The sequence below is a fragment of the Typha latifolia genome, chromosome 15 (genome assembly GCF_019914945.1).
Source record: "Typha latifolia isolate L0001 chromosome 15, TyphaL0001v2, whole genome shotgun sequence".
Classification (NCBI taxonomy): Eukaryota; Viridiplantae; Streptophyta; class Magnoliopsida; order Poales; family Typhaceae; genus Typha; species Typha latifolia.
Window position 1 is genome coordinate 5925102 of NC_133100.1, and position 23636 is coordinate 5948737.

At 35.1% G+C, this 23636-nt stretch overlaps 2 protein-coding genes across 4 annotated transcripts; both read left to right on the top strand.

Moving 5' to 3' along the window:
* The first annotated feature begins 625 nt into the window (after positions 1-625).
* LOC140801911 (T-complex protein 1 subunit epsilon-like) lies at positions 626-10306 on the top strand. 2 transcript variants are annotated; one of them, XM_073157280.1, is made up of 9 exons: positions 626-975; positions 2467-2785; positions 4296-4644; positions 5084-5216; positions 5283-5335; positions 6223-6325; positions 8101-8267; positions 8345-8458; positions 9901-10306. In XM_073157280.1, exons 1-9 carry the CDS (start codon positions 777-779, stop codon positions 10069-10071), a joined length of 1608 nt encoding a protein of 535 aa, XP_073013381.1. In that variant the 5' UTR covers positions 626-776; the 3' UTR covers positions 10072-10306. The 2 variants fall into 2 exon arrangements, with proteins under 2 accessions (XP_073013381.1, XP_073013380.1); XM_073157279.1 differs by having other exon boundaries at positions 696-975; positions 5084-5210; positions 5277-5335.
* Positions 10307-11886: 1580 nt separating this feature from the next.
* Positions 11887-23041, top strand: LOC140802243 (probable Ufm1-specific protease). Of its 2 annotated transcripts, none has more exons than XM_073157701.1 (13): positions 11887-12175; positions 12556-12894; positions 13650-13915; positions 14826-14913; positions 15067-15242; positions 16945-17035; positions 17174-17296; positions 17447-17494; positions 17592-17668; positions 19043-19131; positions 19332-19443; positions 21198-21300; positions 22478-23041. In XM_073157701.1, exons 1-13 carry the CDS (start codon positions 11980-11982, stop codon positions 22705-22707), a joined length of 1938 nt encoding a protein of 645 aa, XP_073013802.1. In that variant the 5' UTR covers positions 11887-11979; the 3' UTR covers positions 22708-23041. The 2 variants fall into 2 exon arrangements, with proteins under 2 accessions (XP_073013802.1, XP_073013803.1); XM_073157702.1 differs by having other exon boundaries at positions 15073-15242.
* Positions 23042-23636: the final 595 nt, after the last annotated feature.

A 23636-nucleotide genomic window follows, 5' to 3' on the forward strand; every position in this document is an offset into this window, starting at 1 on the left:
TTTATTTGACATAAATTAATACATTAACTAACTACAGGTGAACAAAGAAAAATCCATTAGTTTCTTTTTTGATAAAAATGAAAACTATTAATAGTACCCTAGTTTGAATGAAATGATTTGAGGGTGGCAACTCCCTGATTAGCCTTCCGAGGGTTAATCTGGGTACACTGTTGGGTAAATGGCAAAGCATTAATTTTACATATTGGACTGCTATGATTGTGCTCGATTAAATTCTATAATCCCTCTATATTTTTTGAATGACCAAAGCAGTTAGATGTCTATAGTTAGTACGTTGACATGTATTCAATAGTGCACTTATGTCAACGCGCATAGAACGGTTTGCACCGAAACCGCCTCAAGTCTGTGCTCTTGAGTTGTTGGCTTATGGAGGACTGAGATTGAATTTTGATAGGAATTAATATTTCTAAATCTGATATAACGAAGGTTAAAATGGAGAAAAGGGAATACCAAAACTAAATTCTACTCCCAAAAATCCAAACAACAAACAAGAATACATGGATTTGAATTCAAATAAACTTCATCTAGAATTAGCTCCAAAGATGGTAGCAGGATGTTTGCCCTAATGAACAAGACCTTCTAACCCACATGATTCAAACTTCTCAACATCGGACGGCTAAAAATTCACTTGCTTACTCGAATCAACAAGACCGCAACGTAATAAAACCCTTCCTCAAAAGAACCAAACCCTCGTCTTCCGCTTTCCTCTCTACATCCTTGCTCTTCGAGGAAGGAGAAAGAAGAGTAGAAGCTCAACAATGGCGTTGGCCTTCGATGAGTTCGGAAGGCCGTTCATCATCCTAAGAGAGCAGGAGCAGAAGACGCGGCTTCGTGGTTTGGATGCACAGAAGGCCAACATCTCGGCGGGGAGGGCAGTGGCCCGCATTCTTCGCACCTCGCTGGGACCCAAGGGCATGGATAAGATGCTCCAGAGCCCCGATGGGGATGTCGTAATCAGTTTGTGCTTCGATTTCCTTCCGCTTACCGTCTTTTCTTGTTCTGTTTGGTTGATTCTGAGTTGGATTGTGTGAGGGTATGATCTTGGTGAAGGGAATGTTGGATTTTGAGTGGCGATCGGTGATCTGTGATATAAGTTGTGAGAATGGGTCTCAGGTTTTTCTGGAAATCACTGATAGAATTATGGAATCTGTTGCAGTGCATGATTTGTACTCAAAGTTAGTACCTTTCTTCCTATCTTAGCCTTTTTGGATGAGATCTATGGAATTTCTTAAGGAGAATGGATATTGGAAAAGGGTTTTGGGAAAGTGAAATATCAAATGTAGCGGGGGTGTGAGAGTTGTTTCTAGTGAGGAAGATAGTTTTGGAGCTTTTTGTTTTGAGGGTCAATTCGAAAAATATGGGTCTTAGCTAATGTCTTGTGAGAAATGGATAGTAATGTTTGTTATCTGTTTAAAAGACGTATAGATTTATTGCACAAAAGTCTTCTTATTTATAAAGTGCTATTGAGTATAAGTTTCTTGTTTGGAAGAAGTGTAGAGTTATTGCAGATACGTCTTCTTATTCTAAGTACTTTGAGGGAAGTCTTGCTGTTTTCTCTTCCTGGAACTTTGGGAGCTTGTCAAAGTTAATATCTTCTGTTTAGGAAGGAAAATGTTATTGGTGTAGGTGAAATTTTTCTCTGTTGAAGTAAATCGTTCTGGGGGTTGTTTTATTTTGAGGATGAATACAAACATTAGATTGATTTTTATGTAATTTCTTATAAGAAAATGATAGTGATGTAGTTTATAGTTAGACTTAGAAGCAGTGTGTAGTCCGTGGCATATAAGTCCTTGTTTCCTTCTGTAATTTTTGTTTTCTTGTTTCATACTTAGTTTTTATAAGGTTTTATGAAGAAAAATATAGCAATTTGCTGCTAAATGCAGAGTAGTTTGGGGATAGACATATTGTTTCCTTGCTTTCTTTTTTAGAAATTTTGAGTATTCTAGAAAACATACTTGTTTCAATCAATGAAAATTTCTAAATAAAGTTTGATCTAGTTTTGTTTCTGTCAGTGATAGTGAAGGATTCTCTAGTCTATTGCAGAGGTGTTAAGTTGGTTTTCCTCTCTCTCTCTCTCTCTCTCTCAAAAGCCTCCCTCTCATTGACATTGTAATTTTCTGATTGAACTGTCCTTACAGTTCTTAAAAGGTTGATATTTTTATGTGCTGGTCAGGTGGTGGAACAAGTAAACAACCATATTACAAGCAGGTCTATAGTTTGACAATTGTTGAATATAATTCTATTAAAAATCGAAACCCAGTAGAGTTCCATCAAAAGTTCAAATGGCTTGTATGAATACTTTCTCTCCTTCCAAAAAGTTACTAATTTTCTGGAATTAATATTTACTTTACATCAATCATCACTCATTTCTGGTCAGATATGTTAACTCTTTATTGATTGCATGACTCACTTATTGGAAAATAAATTGGATTTTTCTCTATGCAATAGCGAATGATGGAGCGACAATCTTGGAGCAGATGGACGTAGACAATCAGATTGCCAAGCTGATGGTGGAATTATCTCGAAGTCAAGACTATGAAATTGGTGATGGTACCACTGGAGTTGTTGTTATGGCTGGTGCACTTTTAGAGCAGGCCGAAAAGCTACTGGAGCGCGGTATTCATCCTATAAGAATTGCTGAAGGTTATGAGATGGCGTCTAGAGTAGCTGTGGAGCATCTCCAGCACATTTCTCAGAAGTTTGAATTCACTGCAACTAATATCGAGTCCTTGGTGCAGACTTGCATGACAACTTTGTCGTCGAAGATGTAAGTTGTGTTTATCATTTTTGGTCCTTAGAATGAAATTATATGTTTCCCTGATACAATGTTCTCTGGTTGTTCACTATTCTCAAAAAAAAAAAAAGATTCTCTGGTGGATTCTTTGCTGGTCTTGTCAAGATCTTTTCTTACTCAGAGATCACATACAATTCCACATTCTAGAAAATCACCCATCTTACCCACACTTTAGAAATGACTTTTGCCCTTATATATCTAATTCACCCTTAACATCTATCATGACAAATCATTGGAGAAAGTTCCTTTTTTCCCCTTGTATCTATTATTGGAAGAGCCAGTCACATTTGTTAAATGCAAGACTGATGTATCATTTCCCTGATACAATGTTCTCTGGTTGATTCACTATTCTAAAAGAAAAAAAAGTTCTCTGGTTGATTCTTTTCTTGTCTTGTCAAGATCTTCTCTTACTCAGAGGTCACATATAATTCCACATTCTAGAATGTCACCCATCTTACCCACATCGTAGAACTGATTTTTGCCCTTATATCTAATTCACCCTTAACTTCTATCATGAGAAGTCATTGGAGAAAGTTCCTTTTTTCCCCTTGTATCTATTATAAGAAGAACTAGACACATTTGTTATATGCGGAACTACAAGACTGATGTATCTAGTTGCTGTTACTATGCAATCATCTTGGAAATGTAGTGAATTACAATTATGCAAATAAGGGCATAGGATGCAGTTAAATGGGTAAAAGCATAAATCTGTTTGTAGTTGAACTTTGTATAAATGTATACTTACATGGACAAAATATATGCTTATTGTCAATTTGAGACTTAAAATACCCATGTATACAGTTATTTTGATCTACTATTGTTCTTTTTTGAGTAGTTCTTTTGATCTTGAGTTCCTAGTTGTGTTTCTTTCTCACATAACTGTAGAAAAAAATTGGCCATTATTTACAAAGTTATGATATATGGGGCGCATTTTGGTGTCAAGAAGGCTATTCTCAGGTAACTCTTTGAATAATGGAAGATCCTTCCTAGTTTTGGTCTTTTGGGCCAGAATTACCCCTTCCATTAGTTGACTTATACTTACAAAATCTCTTTCAAAGGCAGAAGATATGTCTTTTCCATACCAAAACCTGATAGAATAGATCTGGAGTTCTGGACAAATTTTTCATTGTTAGAATACAGGTGAGATCAGTTTCAGTTTCCAGATTTGTCTAATGTAGCAGCTAATTTATGCATGCTATTGTTTATGAACGATCCTTAATATCAATTAATTGATATAAGGTATGAGTCATATTGTAGGCAATCTGTCAGGCAGATTTTTTTTCTTGGAAGCACTTTTATATGTAAAATTTGGGCATAGGCAGTTGCTTTGTAGGAATATCATGTTCTTACATTTCTTTGTTCATTTGTTGCCTCTAAGAGGGCTTCGTCTCAATGTAATTTGAACTGCAATTTAATTAAATCTGGTGTTCTGCTAAACTATCATCTGTTTGTCTGATTGACATTCACCATTGTCATTCCACAGCGTCAATCGTTGTAAACGTATGTTAGCTGAGATTGCTGTTAAGGCAGTTCTAGCAGTTGCAGATTTAGAGAGAAAAGATGTAAATTTGGATTTAATTAAAGTGGAAGGGAAGGTTGGAGGAAAGCTAGAAGACACTGAGCTTATTTATGGAATCCTTGTTGACAAGGATATGAGCCATCCACAGATGCCAAAGAGAATCGAAGATGCAAAAATTGCTATCCTAACATGCCCCTTTGAGCCACCAAAGCCGAAGACAAAGCATAAGGTTGACATTGACACTGTGGAGAAGTTTCAGAATTTGCGCCAGCAAGAGCAGAAGTACTTTGATGACATGGTTCAGAAATGCAAGGTAAAGAAACATGCACAGGATACACAATTTTTTTCTGATATATGAAGAAAACTAATTGTGATGATGGACTTGATCTTCCAAAATTTTCAATGTTGTGAAATGAATTATTTTTCCAATTTTACTTGCTAGCCATCTGGTGGACTCATCTTGGCTACTCCTTAAACTTTCAAAGCTGTGAAATGAAGGCTTTCTCAAATTTTGTGTACTAGCCATCTGTAGTTTAAGCAGTTACTGAATCACTTGAGCTGATCTTGCCACTAAGTCTTTTCTTGTTTTTATTTAGTGGCATGTCTTTACCTGGAATATTCAGTTTCCGAAACTTAAATATTGAATATTATGTTATTCAAATATCTGTCAATCGGAAAAGTGACTTGTTATATTATAGCTTATTTCAAACAAAAAAATAATTATAGTTTATTCTGTGAACAAATCCTTGTAGGATGTTGGCGCAACACTAGTTATTTGTCAATGGGGTTTCGATGATGAAGCAAATCATCTATTGATGCATAGGAATCTGCCAGCTGTTAGATGGGTTGGTGGCGTTGAATTAGAGCTGATTGCAATAGCTACAGGTGTGCAAATAATTCTATCTTTAATTGGTAATGCAAGGACAATTAAATAATTAGCTCTACCTACAGGTGGAAGAATAGTACCCAGATTCCAAGAGTTGTCAGCAGAAAAGTTGGGGAAGGTATGCCTTTTCTTTTGCACCTTATTAACTTGGTAATTGACATATCAAGTTAATCTGCTTGAAATTTTCACATAGTTTCATTTTTGCGTCGTCTTTTTCTTCTTAGACAATAGATACTTAGGCAATCAAAGTTTGTATATAATTATGTGAGTGACGAGCTATTACTTGATGGGATGAGGAAGTGCCCCAGTAGAACTCTAGATATTATGCTGTGGCCAAGACACAATATAATGAAATTATGCTCACTTGTTATATCATTAATACATAATTAATCCTAATTACATATTGTTATTGAGTTTGATTATGAGCTCAAAACTTTTTAAGACCTATTTAATTTCTCTTCAGTTATCTGTTTTGATGCTATATTGAAGAGCCAAACATTTTGTTATCTATAATATGTCCATATGCAGTGAATAGAGGTCGCATGTGAGGGGGCTTGTGAAGGAATATGATATAAATTGTTGGTCCATTAAGCTTAAGTTTTTCAATTGCTGGATCTCCCTCCATCCACTACTTATATTGCAACATAATAGGGTAAACTTACCTTCCGAATTCTCCAAGCTTTTGGCACATAATCACCAGAAAAGAGATTGTGCACAAGGATTAACTTGACCTATGGAGTTAATAAGGATTTTGGAAATGTAGTCCTTTGTCAGTTAAAAGTCGAGACTTGTTTTTGCTTATCCTATTCTGTCCTAAATGAAATTAGGGAAGAAACCTCAGTCTAGAGATCCTATAGAAGATACATAGTTGCAGCCCTACAAGTCCAGACTAATATCCAGCTATGTGGCTCTATTTAGTGAATTGCTTCACCAATGGCATTAATGAATATTCTCTTATCTTTTTATTCCTCTCTCACACTCTCTTTTTGTTGTACTTAAAACCAGGCTGGATTGGTGAGAGAGAAGTCCTTTGGGACAACAAAAGATCGGATGTTGTACATTGAGCAGTGTGCAAATTCAAGGGCTGTAACAATATTCATTCGTGGTGGTATGCCCTATATTGACATTTCTTTGCTACTCTTTTGTAGACTCAATATCACATTCTCACCTTTTGCCATGTCAAATAATCTTGCCCGAGTTATATCTTGGTACATCTATCTTTCTTAATAATAGTTTTATGTTGTCTCATCATGCAAATATAGTATGTATCATGTGGCTTTGACTGCAAGACTGTAACAATCTATTTAGGTAATTTATATAGTAATAATTATTGAGAATCTAAATAGTCTTTTAAATTATGGTTCAAAATTTTGGCTGATACTGACGTAGACACGTATTAGTCAAGGACGACCGTGCTAGTAGGCATGCCCGTGCCGACCAGCACTTGTCGTGTCGGTGGTGGCACAGCACTTGGCACGAGGTGTGCCAGTGGAATGCCCTCGTGCCGAGCCGTGTCGACCGACATGGGTGAGTGCTGCTCGGCACAAGTGTGTGTTGCTCGGCACAGCCGCATGCTAGTCTCCATGCCGATGTGGAGCCATTTTTTAAATTTTCTTTTAATTTTTGTCAATAATTATCAAATCAATTTTAGTCATTTTCTTAGCAAACGCGATATGACATGTGGAGCCCAAATTTTTTTTTTTTAATTTCATCAATTATCATCATTATGTATTGAATGCTATTATGTGTTCAATTATATTATGGAGTATTTAATTATACTATGGAATGTTTAATCATTATATTGGTTTTAATGAATGTATTCAATTATATTATGTGTTGAATAATATTTGTATTTGATTATTATTTTATCTTTAATAATATAGATCATTTATAAAAATAATCTAAAGATAAAATATTATAATGTATGTTTTAATATATATATATATATATTTAAAATTAAAAAGTAAAGATTGACATGCCGAAGATCCAAAAATATCTTTAAATATCCTAAATTTTTTATTAAAATTATGTTAAATGCGTGCCGATAGTGGCATAGCATGGCACATGCCACAGGCACGACTATCGTTGGTATCAATATTAGTTGATGCTGATCCTAAACTATAGCCAAAATTAGGAAGGTTTGTTAGACACATTTGAACATTTGGCTGATACACAAGACATATCCACTTTCGGATTCCTATTTGTTGAGATTGGAATTTCCCCAACTTTTACAACCCCCACACCCAACCAAACCAACTGAAAACAAACTAGTTTCAACCAAGATTCACCTCATATGATTGTCTGCACCTTTGGATTCCCATTTTAATCAAAATATATAAGGAATAACTATTAATGCAGTATTTGTAAAGATTCATGCAGCCTTTTTTCATCAAATAGAGGTGAAGAACCTCCGGGCTGGAGATTCTGGAGTAGTTGTGCCAATGGAACAGGCATTGTGCCATCGGTATGACTAAGAAATTGATTATTGGACTAGTACATGTTGTCTATCCTAAACCCCTTATGGCATCGTAGGGCAAACCTTGTGCCATGCCATCTTGTCTAATCACTATCGTTAGTCTGTAATCCTGAAGAATAAATACTTGCATGAATTCTAGTAGATGGAATTCTGTCAGTATCGTGTACAGGAAATCAATTTTGCATGATTAATAACTATTCACTTGGTATCTGCCCACATGTTCACTTGTGTACAATCAGAATGCCTTCTACATGTGTGCTGTTGTGTTCAACCTATTGCATACTTTTATTTCAAATTAGAATCTGATCACCCATTAATGATTCATATTCTTGTAAGTGCTTGTAGAGTAAAACATGATTGAGTTACGCTGCAACTACTTATATCAAAGCTGAATTGTGATTGTACAGGTAACAAAATGATGATTGAAGAGACTAAACGTAGCATCCATGATGCTCTTTGCGTGGCAAGGAATCTTATCCGTAATAATTCCATAGTTTATGGTGGTGGGTCAGCTGAGATATCTTGCTCAATTGCTGTTGAATCTGCTGCAGATCGATATCCTGGAGTTGAACAGGTAAGTAAGGGGCTTTCCAACATGTGTATTTTCAAGATAAACCTAACTCACTCTATTCTTCTCATTTGTATTTGCAGTATGCGATCAGGTCTTTTGCTGAAGCTTTAGATTCCATTCCAATGGCTCTAGCAGAGAACAGTGGTCTGCAACCTATTGATACTCTGACTGCAGTCAAATCTCAGCAGATTAAGGTGTGATATTCATTTTTATAATCGCAGCCATATAATTTGCAAATACTGCTGGTTTGATTCTCTTCCCCTTGATACATTAAATAACTTTTCCTTGTTAATTTTGTTTCTGACTGATGACCTAAGTATCACAGAACATCAGGACAAATATACAACTTCAGTTATTGATCCTTTTGCTACATATATCTTGAATTGTAGTATCTACGTTATGATGGTCATGCCCTTAGTCCTTACTAGTATAAATCACTAGTATTGACAGTCCGGAAAAACGATACTTTTCAAGTGTATCGGTCTCAGTTGTATTGGATCAGATCATTTTTAATTATATACAATTTTAAATATTATTTAAAAATATAGAAAAATTTCAAAAAAAGTTAAAAAAAATGATAAGAAAATAAAAATTAAAGTCTAAAAACTTATTTCTCTCTTCTTCCCTCTCCCTCGTACTATCGTAGCTCTAACTCCCAAGCATGATTTTTTATTTATTTTTCTTCATTTCTTCTCTCTCCCTTCTCTACCTCTCTTTCACTCTCTCTTTGTCCCTCTCCTGCAGCCCAACTCCTAAGCATGATTTTTTTCCTCCATTTCTTCACTACTCTTCCCCTCTCTTTCTCTCTCTTCTTCCCTCTCCCTCCCAAGCGTAGTTATTTATTTTTTATTTTTTTCATCACGTCTCATCTCTCTCTCTCTCTCTCCCAATCCGTTTCTATCCGTTTCTATATGTACAATTTGGAGTAAGCATGATTGATGTGTTGTGAGACAGGTTGGCATAAAGTATCAACTCTCAAGTGTCACCCAAATCAATTTTACATCATATTGGTTTAATCAATAAGTAAATAAGACTCATCAGCATATAAGAACTTCCTCACAATAGCTGCAAATTTCACTCCTTGAAATTGCAGGTTTACACTAAAATTTCATTCAGCAATCTTTTGTCAACGTCAACTATTTGGTATGAAATGATACTGATGATAAGCAGCATCGCTATACTATTTTCTTGTCCAGAATATATGGTCATTTCACAAGTTCAATGCTTATACAAGTATAATCCTGTTTCTCTCTTTCTCTAGCTTAATCATCATTTGTGACATCCTCCTTTGAATATTCTCATGTATGGTGTTGCCAGTATGTGAGAACATTCGAAGAGATTGCCAAAACCATCTGAAGTCCCCTTTCCTTGTTTTTGAGGTCCATTAGTAATTTAGTATAAGGCTAGGTGTTGGATAAATAAGCTGTTTCCAGTTCTGTGTGCTTATTTCAGTTTCTGTCTGGATTTCCATTCTCATATCATCTGCAGTTCCTACTTTATATGTGTGTAAAATCTTATTTTTTTTACTGGCTGAAATTCTAGTGATGATAATTGTTCCTATATTCTTTTTATACGAGCTATTGTCCCTGTGGAAAGAAGAATGTGGTTTTCTTAAGATTTTGGTTGGTTGATGCAGGAAAAAAATCCATACTGTGGCATTGATTGCAATGATGTTGGGACAAATAACATGCAAGAGCAGAATGTATTTGAGACTCTTATAGGCAAACAACAGCAAGTTTTGCTTGCAACACAGGTGGTGAAGATGATTCTCAAGATCGATGATGTGATCACTCCATCTGAATATTGATATCGTATGGGAAGCATCTACAAGTTTTTTCGATAAGTGGTTTGACTCATGAGTCAGAATTTGCAATCAGTTTTGCTGCCAACAGAAGTCAGCTGCATCTGTTGTCTAGGATATCTTGCATTTGAGCATGCTCGTTTCCACTGTTTGTTTAAGTTACATGTTTGTTTTCATATTTGTACACTAAATATATTTCCCTACCTTCATTGCGATTTATATGGTTTATAACTTCATATCACACCATCTTGCATTATATGTTCTTTGGTTTATCTGATGGTCATACCTCTGCAGTGTCGAATGTTTCTGAAACAGTTTTAGGAACTATCTTTTTTGTACTTTATTTTGATCCTTGCATCAATATTTGTGCTTCCTATGAAGCCTGTGACATAGTTTTAAAATTTATTTGAAAGCTTTATGCAAACATTGGTGCTAGATAGTGGCAGTTCTTCTGTTAATGTTCCACTTCATTATAGATCATGTGTGCTAATTTAGTAAAGAAAATTTCCTTGATCGTCGATGAAAGTCTCCTATTAATCTTTGCAATTAGTATCAAATCCCAACACAATTTTAGCTACTCTTTTGTTCTTTGATTTTGATCCTATTTTTTTGTAATATAAATTAAGAAAATTGTTCTCTGGATCAACTATCAAATAAATCTCTTATCGTCCATTATTTTATGCTAGAAGTTGGGCCTAATATAAAGATTCAATTAGCTTCATGTATATTTAAAATGTGATCCTTTTTGATTTATTTTCTGAAGACAGATAATTTAGGTCAATAAATTAATTAAATATGTTGATGGAAGGATTTAATTAGGAACTAATTATGCGTTATTCCTCAACAATTTTACCTCATTTTTGTGCAAAAAGAAGAGGAACATTTATTAAAGGTTAGCTCACGTTCTCGCCCAAAATTAATATTAAAAAAAAATTATGGAGTTTTTGACCAAAATGGGTCTCCTTATATTTTGTTCCTTTTTTAAGTTTTAGTAAAACTTAATTATCATGTCATAAGTCAACAGTTAAATCGTTGAATTATTCGGTGGTTTATATAAAAGAAAAATTGTGGAACTATTTAGTGATCACTATTTATAAAACGCTGAACAATTCAACTATTTATTAAATAAAAAATATATTATTTTTTCTTACATAGTTATCCGTGGTAAATTTCTAAATTATTCAATAGTTTATTTTTTATATAAATTGCTGAATAATTTTTTAATTTTACTGTTGACTTATAAAATAGCAGCTGAGCTAGACATAATAGACACTTTTTGGTAATAAAATTTTATTGGTGGACTATTCCATTTTGGACAAAAATAGCTCCATTGACTATTTTCCCATAAACCTTCTTATTTACTATTTCTTTTAACACTTTCACCTACTTAATTATTTAATATCTTAGTATGCAAAAAAAAAAACAAGAAATTCCTTTGTAATAAGATAAAGTCTTATAATAACTAAGGAGGATTTGGTGCAAATTTTGAGATAATATAATATATATTACCTTTTTACAATTTCTTTTTTATATATCTCACCTCTAATGTAGTAACAATATATTAAATAATTATTTAGCTATATTTTATCTTTATTTTCCTTCTAAAATAATTCTCGAAAAAACTTAAAATTGATTACATATCTACCTAGAACGAGGCGTTTGAAGAGTTTCACGTAGCTGAGAAAAGAAATCTATATGAAAATAAATAATAATTTAAGGATCTACGTGTAATTATTTATCTATATTTGAAGCTCATGTTCAACACTTTTTATCAGAAAAGATGGAAATATAAGGTGTGAAGTGTAATTGTTTTTTTAAAAAAAATTCTTCTCTTGCAACCAGAGGTAACTCCGATGTCAGACATCCGAAACCCGTAACCACCGGCCCCCTTCCATCTCTGGAGTTGCTGTAGCCATGGATGCCGACGAGGGACGGCGCGTGCGGCTGCTGTGCCCTAAGAAGTCTCTTCTACCCTCCTCTTCCTCGCCGGGGATCCGATGGCTTATCGGATCCCCTCTCTTCCTCCCACCGCTCACCGTCGTCGCCTCCTTCCGATGCCTCCACGCCCTCCCCGGCGATCCCTTCTCCCCCGACTTCTCCGAAGAAGCAGGTCCCCATCCTCCCCCCTAATCAATCATTTTTATTAGCCAAAAAGTTTGTATCTTGTTGTAATTCTGAGGCTTATCTTTGATCGTTGAGGGGTTGTTCGGGTTGGGATGCCTTGATGCATTTCTTGGCAGCTTAGCTTGAATGCGTGGTTTACCTAATACAAGTTACTTTAATTTGAAAGAATATTTGACTGTTGCTTGAACTAGAGATCACCATCAACAGATATGGTCCTGTAATCTTTTCTTTTCTTTTTTTTGACAAAAAAGCCAGTTTTCAGCATTAAGCATCTCAAGTCTTCTTGCACATGCTTTCCTGTTTTGTTGCTGACATGTTGTGATTTCTGAAATCTAATAGAGATCTTACCTTCTCAACTCTTAGCAGATGATATTAGGGCACTACTCCTAAAAGGATTTGATATAGTAGGAGCATTATATGTTGGCTGCGAGGAAGATGCTCAGAAGGTAATCGAATCCTCTCGGAGAATGAGGTTGTCTCTTTTTGGCGAAAAAGGAAGTTATGATATGCTTGCAGCTCTTGCTAATGTGAAGACTGGTGACATTTGCTTTTTTGTCTCTGATTCATCTAAACCAAGAATTGTTGAAGCTTCAAATGTTGTCTATGAAGATAACCCTGAAAATTACTTGTGGGAGAGGGGCTGTCTTGTTCGATGTGAGCTTGCATTTAAGTTGCCAATCTATGTTCCTGTAAATAAAAAATCTGGTATGAATTTGTTGTCCCTCTTCACATTCTCCCCCTCTTCCAGTCTCTTTTTTCAGTTTTTCTGGAATGCTCCATTTATCACAAGACTATGCTATTCCAATTTACTCTCTTTATATAACATCTTAAATTGTCATGCACAATACAGTCATGCCATACTGGCCTCCATATTCTTGTTAGGACAAAGTAAACCTAGTGATTTATTTTTATAGAAGTATATTCAATTGAAAAAGAAATCTTCTTGGGGATAGATAGGGTAGGTTTGTAGGTGGTTCACATCGTGGAAGAGGAGAGGTGGGCTTTTTATAAACTACCTACGTAATGTTTCTGCAATAGGGAACAAAAACATAACCATGTACATGTAAAAGGCAGTAAGTTCTAATGAAAATTTGATCAATAGTGCTTATAATTTTATTTAGTTATTTTTAGTGAGAGAAATTTGAGTTATTGCATTGTCAGGAAAATTTAATTGTCATGGAATTAAAAAGGTGATGCATCAATAATTTTGTACAAAATTTTTAGCATAAGTAGCTTAGCCTCCCGGCCTGGTTTACTAGTCATCTATCTGCCTTGCACTCATGATTTGTGGTATTCCACCTGCTAGCTCTAGTATTCTTATCCCCCATTGAAATGATTATTCATAGTTATCTGGCTTTAATTCCTTAAAGTTAAATTAATCAGTGGCAATCTTGTAAAAGTTAAAAAATGGAACTTCTTAGATCTGCTTAACTAATAAGCTTTACCTTTATTTTGTTCAGATGCTGAAGCAAATTTCTCTTCACTGCTTGACACAACTGTTGCTAGACTAAGAGATCCTTCTGTTGCATATTTAGTTGAAGGGCCTCTAAATTCTGAGGAAGAACCACATTCTATTGTTTTGCATGGTAGGGAGTTGGATTTCAGTTTGCAGACTTCCAGTCATACCCCTCTGAGGACCAACGAAAAGGAATCAAGTAAAAATACTATAGCTTGTTCACACTTTTGTTCAAAGAAAAGGTCAAACTTCTCATCCACTGCCAGAGAGGTAAGCTGAAATTTAACAAGGGGGTAACTTGTAATGCTACTTGTACAAATTTAAGTTGCTGGGTATGTTTATCTCTAAGTAGTTTTCAAACTGAGCATATAAGAGTGTGATCCGATTGATTCTTTAAAAGAAAGCAACTATAGAAAGTAGCTCAAGTTAGCTTCTTGATTACATGCCTTATTCTAGTTTACATAAAAGCTCTGCAAAGCCCATGTCAGGCATGTTCTTGTTTTTTGACTTTTTCGACAAAGTAAGTGCTCGATTTATCATCTAGTGCAATATGATTTAGCTTATTTTCATATTATTTGTGACTCTCGCTTATTTATTGCTTAAGTAAAATTGGATAACATTTCAGATGCACTTATCTTCTTATAATTGAGAGCATATGTGTTGATAAAATAATTCACTATGAAGAGGTAAGGGATGATGATTAGTCTGACAATTTGGATATAAGATGCATTCATTGTTTCACATGTCTGGTTGCCTTTGATTGTCAGAGAAGTTTGAAATTTGGGACTAGGAGAATTGAGTTTTCTTAGACACAAATTATATTGATGCTTTAATTAGTTATAAAGCATGCGTTAACAGACTGTTTCAGTCTACCTTAACACACTGCTTCAGCCTTATCTAATATGAAGTAAAGCACTTCTTTCTGAATTTGAAGACCATTGGCATGCTTTATATGCAAGCATCTGTAGGATAGTACTCTCTAGATAAAGCTGTTTAAAATTTGAACAACTCATTTCCCCTTTCTATAAGTAATCTCTTCTAGAAAATTTAGCTATCAGAGAGGGGAATGAATTATCTTTTGCTTAGGCTGTTCTGCATGCATTTTTATGGATATAACTCCTAAAAATTGAGAAAATAAAATAAAATGAAAACAATAATTTCTGACTGTTTTAATTGCTAGAGTGCAGATGCAATTCGAGTAACTGTCCTGTTCAATCAGTCAAGAAATAGCCTTAAAATGCGTGTTCCGATTGCTGAGTACTTACCAGGTGCTATTGATCTTCCGTGCCTATTAGTCAACTATTTTTCTTTTCCATTTTCTTCAGTTAACATGGAAATATGGATTTATATACACGTTCTTTTGCTTGTAAGTTATTATGTATTCCAACCTACTTTAGTTGATAATGAATGCTTCTTTTCAGCTTCAGAACCAGCAATGATCTCAGTGATTAGTCTGAAGCTAGACGTACTTTGTTATACTTCGAAAGATTTTCCTGTGGCTGCTGCTGTGTCTAAACTGATCATGCCTGGATGTGTTGATCAGTTAGATGTTATGAAAAAGGCCGCTATTCCGGAGCTTTTATCACAACATCCTCAGGTGAACTATCTATATGTTAAAGTGAGAGTCAGGAATAAGGAACGGGCAGTATGCTTATTAGTGGCATTGTGCTTATTTGTAGAATTTTGTCATCCACATCCACAATCTGAGAACTTGCCTGATATTGTTATGCTACAGCTACAGTAAAATTTTCAGTTTCATCAGAAACCTGCTTTGGGAGAGTGAGTACAGGGAATTTTCTGTTCCATAAAAATATGTTATCAAAGGAAATCATTCTATAAAAATGTGAAAATCATCAGCATTTGGCAGAGTTAGGTTAAACATTTTGAGATATACCTTGGTACTATTGTGCCGTAGAAAGAACATAATTACTTGCGAGTACCTTGTAGTAAGACATATAATGTTCATTTTATTGGATGATTGAATCATCCCACAGTTCAAAAGAGAATAGCTCTTTCCTGGTCAGTTTTTAAGAGTTTCTTAGTTGGTACATAAGAATAAAAATTAACAACTCGAATTTTGGCTTTTCACATAATCTTAGAGTATTTCTGAACCAGGACCTATGGTTTTAGTAGGACCTATCTTTTCTTGCTGTTGATTCTTCATCTCCAAGAAATTCTCTGATGTTGCTCCATGGTTAATGAAGTAGGTGGCTTTTCTTGGTTTTAAGAATTTTGGCTTTTCACATAATCTTAGAGTATTTCTGAACCAGGACCTATGGTTTTAGTAGGACCTATCTTTTCTTGCTGTTGATTCTTCATCTCCAAGAAATTCTCTGATGTTGCTCCATGGTTAATGAAGTAGGTGGCTTTTCTTGGTTTTAAGCATTACACAGGTGGCTTACAATAGGCTGAGAACTGGTTTTAATATTCTCCATTCAGTTTTGTGGACCAGTGAAATGGAAAAAGATATGTTGGTCATTTTTAGTCAAATTAAAATATATGCTAGCAAGTCCTGCATGCAAATGAGCTACTCCTGCTTTTATCCAAAAACTAAGCTATATTGTCATGCAAATAGTTGCCTCAAGCTATAAGCGTTTGAAGCATTGCAAGTTAGATGCATCCTGTATCAATGATGGTCATGCTAGTGACATGTGCCGTGTTGTACTACCATCGGCACAGCACGCCCCGATGTACCAGTGGCACACCCTTGTATACCATTCGCACGTATTAACATATTTTTAATAAAAAATTTAAAATATTTAGAGATTTTTCAGGGTATTTAGCATATCAATCTTTGGTTTTTGATTTAAATATATTTATTAAAACCTATATTATAGTGTTTTATCTTTATATTATTTAGTAAATGACCTATTTTATTAAAAATAAATTAACAATTAAATATAAATATTATTTAATACATAATATAATTGAATACTCCATAATATAATTGAACACATAATAATATTTAAAACATAATATTAATTGATAATAGTTCAATAACTAAAACTAATATCTAACAAAACATAAAATGACGAAAATGATCAAAGATTTTATTTTATGGTAATTGATGAAAATAGAAAAAATTTAAAAAAAAAGTGTCACATCACCACGGAGAACGCACGGAGAACGGTATAGCTCGACGCGGGGTCGTGCCACTAGCACACCCTATGCCAAGTGCTGTGCCATCACTGACATGACAATCCTTGTCCTGTATGTCTTAAGATTTTACTAAACTTTTCTTTGTCAAAGGATGTTATACTTAAGTTCCTGTTATAAATTAGTTTCTTTTATGTTTGCAGCTTAGTCCATACCACTTTCTTCCTCCTGGACTTTTTATTCCAGTAACTGCTATTTATGAACTCAGTTATGGGGAAACAGAAGAAAAACAAGGTAAGAAAATTACAAGGTGAATCCATTTCAGTAGAAAGGTCTGCTGCTATGTGAAGCTCAATATAGAAATAAAGAAAAAAATGGGTTTTTGATTGCTGGTGCTATTTCTTAGCTAAGGACTGTAATTTAATTATGCAGGTGAAATAAGAAAATCTCTGCACTTGCGACTGGGCTTACCATTGGACCGTCCTCTTTTGCGCATCGCTAATGCATTATCTTTTAGTATCAGAGGAAGTAGAGAGGGCAACCTCACAAAAGATGGTAACTTTGATCGTTAGTCTCAATATGTTTGTTATTGTGTACTGAACATGCTATTTTCTTTGCCTTCTATTTTCATACGTAATAATTATCTGCTTAAAGGAAAATGAATTGTGTTAAAACATATCAAATTTATGTTGACAATGTTTGCAGGTTCTTCATTACTTCGAGATGTCCACACTGGCATTCCAAGTAGTGGTGGTTAGTCTTCTGTGCCTCTTTATGTAATCAAGGGGACAGTACATTTCAACAACTTTGTCTTGTGGATATTATGAAATGACTTTCGTTGTATTTGCAGTTTCTGGTGGGATCATATCTCTAATTGACGGTTCCTATGAATACTATCATTATCTTCTTGATGGAATTGATGACAATGTAAAGTATCTACTTTGATGAAAGTTTCTGTAATTATTATTTTTTCTATAATTGAAGTGATGTTACATAGAATCGCACAGTTATATACTTGTTGTGCATGCGATGCATAGTTTTGTTAGAGTGGCTTTTTGCCATTCTTGTGCGATGTTAATGACATGGTTTATTTCTTAGTTTTGCACATATTCTTCATTCTTTTTTGCTGGTTTAACGGAAGTTAATTGTTATAATTCCTATGTATCCTAAGTCTGCTTTTTTTTTTTTTGGTGTCTCACTTAATGGAATCTGAAATATAACATTACTTCCTTGAAATGATTCATGTATTTAAGAGATACACATCAATATGGAGCTGATGTTAACCCTCAAAATGGTCAACAGCTTAAGACTAACAGAAAGATATACAGGCTATCAAAAAATCAGTCTCAGAAACATTTCTAATGGAGAGTGCAAGCAGGAGAGGCAGAAACTGTTATTGAGAAATACAGTAAAAAGATCATTTGTTTCTCTCTATATGCTCTCCTGATTCTTTTTTTATTTTATTTTTGGTCTTATGATTTGTAGAGCACCTGATCTCACTGTTATACATGCTTATTAAACACAGAAATGCATTGGGACTTATGGAGGACCAAAAATATATTTGACTTGTGCAACTCTAACAAACATAACATCTGTTATGCAAACCATCCCCAACATCCCACTCATCTTCAACTGAAGGAGTAATATTTTGATTTTTTTTCCTTGTTGCCTTATCTAGGCTTTTGGAATTTGATTTGTAGGTATACACCTTTCCTGTATAATGGTACAAAGAGATGGTTACCAAATATTTATTTGCAGTCTTCTCAAGAAAATAAACATTTGATGTTAGTTACACATCCCTTGATGCTTTAGAATGTTATGATCTGCTCCTGGCATTTCAAGGGACATTTTGCCGAAGCATCATGTTGAATTTTGTAACTATTACTACTAATCCCTTAAATGTATTGATGGTTGCATGCCATCTCATCTATGAAATTGCTTAGTGTCCTCCTGGAAGTTTCTTGTCATCATTGAAATCTCCTCCTATAATGGGAAGTGACTTTTTCCAGCTTTGAAAGAATTTCAGTCAAGATTCTATGTGATTCTTCAGTTTATTTTTATCTTTTTACAATTATAATTGTATATCTTTGTAATATCTGTTGTCAATTGTCTCAATTATTGCTATCTCCTTTGTCATAATGTGGTTACTCTTATCTTCTTTCTTTTTTGGCACAATAATTATCATTATACTCATGATTATTCTTCATAATAGATAACATATTTCAGAAGCTTCCAGATATTACTAGCTTTTAGTTATCTGCTTTGTACCTATGAGGTTCTTATTAAGTAAAGCTTATGCAGGGATGGGGGTGTGCTTACCGCTCTTTACAGACTATCATATCCTGGTATAGACTTCAGCAGTACACATCCATAGATGTTCCTTCACACAGGTTTGAAACTTGTTATCCTTCATAAATCCCTGTTCCTTGCATCTAATTGTAGCTAGTTATCTTTTTTACATTACTGTAAACTTTTCTGATAATAATTCACTTTGATCTTTCTTTGGTGAGCAATTTATAATACAGTTGATATTATGTCAATGTTGGCGATGTCTCATTTTTATCATCTGATTGTTGACCTTCCATTTCAGGAAGATTCAGCAAGCCCTTGTTGAGATTGGTGACAAGGATCCCTCATTCATTGGATCTCGTGAGTGGATTGGAGCCATTGAGTTAAGCTTTGTTTTGGATAAACTCCTCGGTGTAAGATTTCTCGTATTATAAGATTCAATTTGTATTGTTCTAAGGAGGTGGTGAAACTGATGATTTTAAATGTCAAATTGTTATACTTGTTTTCATTTGTTTGATGAACATATTTGTGATAGGGGCATATAGTATATGAATAATTTGATATAATACATCTTATGATGAATAGAAAGCTTTAATGCACCAACTCTACAGAAATATGTCCAAGCTAATTGAGCAATGTGGATCAAGCAACTGAATGAACACATGGGGGATGTCACTGTGTCAACTGTGCCAGTCGGCATGTGTCGTGCCGATGGCTAATTAACTCTGTAGTGCCACTGACACAATAGTCTTAGCAAGTCACTTTAACTGATAAGCTAGGCCCAATATTTTGCATGGCAAGCTGCTGATAAGTTATGCAAAAGTACAGTCGTCTGAAGGTCACATCAGCAATTATACAAGTTGGTAGTTAATATAAATCAGAAAAGAATGGCATGCAAATTTAGAGTAAATGCAAATCATGTATTTCAATATTTGAGAGGTCTTGGTCAATGATGGCTGTGCCGTACAACATGTGCTGCAGCACGATATGTGCCACAGCACAGCACATGCTGATGTACAGCACAACCTGCTCTACTGTCGGCCCCATGCAGGAGAGGGAGAGAGAAAAAACGAGAGAGGAAAGAATATTCCTACCCTGCCATCATTATTGCCCTTGTCGTAGCCTCTATTGCCCTCATCATTGCACTTGCCGTTGCACTTCTCTATCATTTGCCTGCCCTAGGTGAGAACAAAGAAGACAATGACAAGGTCATAATTGAAAGGATCTGCTGATTGGTCTAACTTCAATAGAGGATGAAGAAGACGATGGCAATGTCATAACTAAAAGGATCCGCAAACAGATGTAACTTTAATAGCAGATGAAGAAGATGATGGCAAGGTCATAATTAAAAGGATCTGCAAACTGATCAAACCTAAGTAGCAGATCAGCACATGAACGATGGAGAAGCGCAACAACGAGGGTGATGGTGACGGCTTCCGCAATAATGCTCTCCACTGGGAGAGAAGCACAACGGTGATGGTGATGGCAATGATGCTCTCTGCACGAGCCATGCGCTCGGTACTACGCTGGCACAACAAGTACCGATTGACTCAAGGTGTGCCGATCAGGACGACCATCATGACTCTTAGTACATAGATTGATAGTACACGTTGAACTTGTTCCTTAAGCAGTCCTTTTAGACAAGCAATTTGTAAGCTAGCCAAGCTCTGTCCTGGAGCAGATCAGTCAAGCTTGAACTCTGATCTTTAATAAGTGAGCCAAGCTAGATCTTAACCTGTCATAGGCATCATATGATATCCAGGTATGTTAGACAGATGCATGAGTATGCAAGAATTGTGCAGGGATTTTCGTGGATTACTTGTTCTGTTATTTATCTGCTAATCTTTTTATTGCGAACAACTTACTGCATTCCAATTACTGAAAAGTGAAAACTAATGACATAATATAGTTGCAGGCTTGGAGCATCCTACTATATTCTTTCCATGTGATGGTCACATTCATCTACTCAAATGTATTAATTTATCTTAGTGTTACTAAATCTGATCATAATATATGGTAACATCTTTCCATGTGACTTCATGTGTATTATGATATTAAGTTTCCCCTCATTTTGTTTACTGGAGGAGGATATTTTGCACGTAATCAATATTCTACTCTGTTGGCAAAAAGGATTTGCTTTACTGGGAAGTACTATTACTTGGAACAGGTTAGCTGCAAGATCATAAATGTGAGATCTGGTGAAGAACTTCCTGAGAAATGCAGAGAGCTTGCCAGGCATTTTGAGACACAGGGAACCCCTGTAATGATTGGTAAGTACTTTCGGATAGTGATACCATTGGTCTTTTTTGCGCCAATCTGATCCATAGTAGTGGTAGATTTCTGGATGAGTGTTGTAGAAGTTTTAAAATCCTGTTGCACGTTGTTTGGTTCTCCATTTTTGTTACTCCTTTTTAACCTCTTTTGTTGTAGGACTAGGGGTGTAATTGAGTTGAGCTTGTTTGACCTGACCTTACCTTGATATTAACTCTGATCAGAATTCTTATAGTCAAGGTCAGCTTGTTTTATTTCAATTAGAACCTATTTTGAGTTGAGCCAAGCTCAAGCCTATTCGAGTCAAGTCAAGATCAAGCCTAGATGAGCCATTTGATAAGCACAATCAAGCATATTTCAAGCCAAATTTAATTCAAGTTTTGATCAAATCAAGATTGAATTAATTCAAGCTCCATTGAGAGAATAGATATGTACCTTCATACCTTTATATAATGGTTCTAATTTCTAAATTATATACATTTATATTTCGAGCTTTATTGAGTTGAGCCTGAGTGAGCCTACATTTGGTCAAGCTTGTCTTGAAATTAATTTCAAGCCTATACCAATGAATCAAGCTTGGCTCATTTACAGACGAGTTGAGCTTGATCTTGTCTTACCGAGCCAAGCTCAAGCCAGCTTGATTATTTTGACTGCCCTATGCAGGCGGTTTCTTGTTGCACACTTGGATGATCCCACTCTAGGTGCTAATTCTTTGACATCTCTAGAAAATTAGGCTCTTGTATAGTTTGTGCTCACTTATGTTCTTGTACATATGGTGTTAGAGAGACATATCATCTTTGCTATATCATGTGATTCTTCTCTCTATTTGATGTGTTTGTGATATATATACAGACATACAGAGAACTTTTGGTACCATTGGTTCTGCCTCAAGATTGCAAACTGCCTTTCAAATTTGAATTTGTATGCTGAGTACAAATTTATCTGTTATCTTTACATGAGAATAGTGGTTACAATCTTGTGCTCTCCCAAGTCAGAAAGAGCATTTAAGGCCCTGAACGACTAGAAATAAGGATTATTACTTGACAAAGTAATCTTATAGAGGTCCATTTCTTAGTATGTACTTGCATAGTTCAGGAGATAAGCAGTCTTTTTTTATAAAAAATAATCCAGCATTTATATATTTGTAACCATACATTGTCATGACAAATGATGCAGGTGGTGGAGTCCTGGCATATACCCTCTTGGGAGTTGAATACAATGAAGCCAGTGGTGATTGTGCCTTTCTCATCCTTGATCCGCACTATACTGGCAATGATGATCTAAAAAAGATTGTAAATGGTGGATGGTGTGGGTGGAAAAAGGCCGTGGATAGCAAAGGCCGGAATTTCTTCTTGAAGGATAAATTCTATAATCTTCTGCTCCCCCAGAGGCCAAACATGGTCTGAGATTTATTTTGAGATATCCGAATGATCAATGAAACAAGCAATAGAATATGGGAAATTAGAGCACTACAGAAGCATTCAAAGAGAAGCTAGCAACTTTCATGCTTTGTTCTCTACTCACATTTCTGATCTTATGTTAACTTTCATTCTGGACATGTGTAGATTATTTAATCAGATTGCACTTAAGGTATTGTACAATTCAATCAGAATCTGGGGCACAATTAAAAATGTTTTTAAGGTTTCATGCTTGTAAAAGATTGTATAGCCAATTGACTTGCCTGATTTCAGGTTACTTGTTACACCAAAGAGCTCGTTTTCGTGCCACAATTATACATCATTGTGGAGTTCATTTTGGTTGACGTAAAAGTATGGGATTTGTTCGCAATACTTATTTCATTCTAACTTTGTTATTAGCATGCAGCTCCTCCTGGCCAACTTGTTGGTAACAACAATGTCTGGCTATCGCCTTGCACTTTCTTGTGGAGACATTATGTGCAATCTTAGCACAATAAGTTCTATTTTCTTTATTTATTAATCGATACATAAGCATAACAAGCTTAATAAAAAATTTACTAAATATCAATCTCAATATTTATAGACGGATTAAATTTATGATCGATAAGATCCAGCCAGTGGCGGCTTAGCATTTAAGTTGTATTGTACATCATTAAATAATTTCAATAAACTTCTTAACGATTAATGCCGCAAGGGCTGCTTTCTTCTAAACCCTAACCCTAACAGCCCTTTAGGATGTGCAGAGAGATTGAAGTATTTCTTAAGCTATCTTATCACGTTGGATTTGTATCACTAGTCTTCCTACACCTTTTTTTTTTTTTTTTTTTTGACTAAGTCGTAATTGTTAGAATTTTCATTCAAAGTTGCCAATGCTTGAGCCTTTTTAATTTAAAGACTGTCGCCAATTCGAACAAAAA

Excerpts from the sequence above, each read along its gene's own strand:
- LOC140801911 (XM_073157280.1), top strand. The coding sequence starts at position 777 with ATGGCGTTGGCCTTCGATGAGTTCGGAAGGCCGTTCATCATCCTAAGA. Across the intron at positions 976-2,466 it reads CGATGGGGATGTCGTAATCA|CGAATGATGGAGCGACAATC; the intron begins GTTTGTGCTTCG and ends TCTATGCAATAG. Across the intron at positions 6,326-8,100 it reads AACAATATTCATTCGTGGTG|GTAACAAAATGATGATTGAA; the intron begins GTATGCCCTATA and ends GTGATTGTACAG.
- LOC140802243 (XM_073157701.1), top strand. The coding sequence starts at position 11,980 with ATGGATGCCGACGAGGGACGGCGCGTGCGGCTGCTGTGCCCTAAGAAG. Across the intron at positions 15,243-16,944 it reads TTTTATCACAACATCCTCAG|CTTAGTCCATACCACTTTCT; the intron begins GTGAACTATCTA and ends TTATGTTTGCAG. Across the intron at positions 19,132-19,331 it reads ATAGATGTTCCTTCACACAG|GAAGATTCAGCAAGCCCTTG; the intron begins GTTTGAAACTTG and ends CTTCCATTTCAG.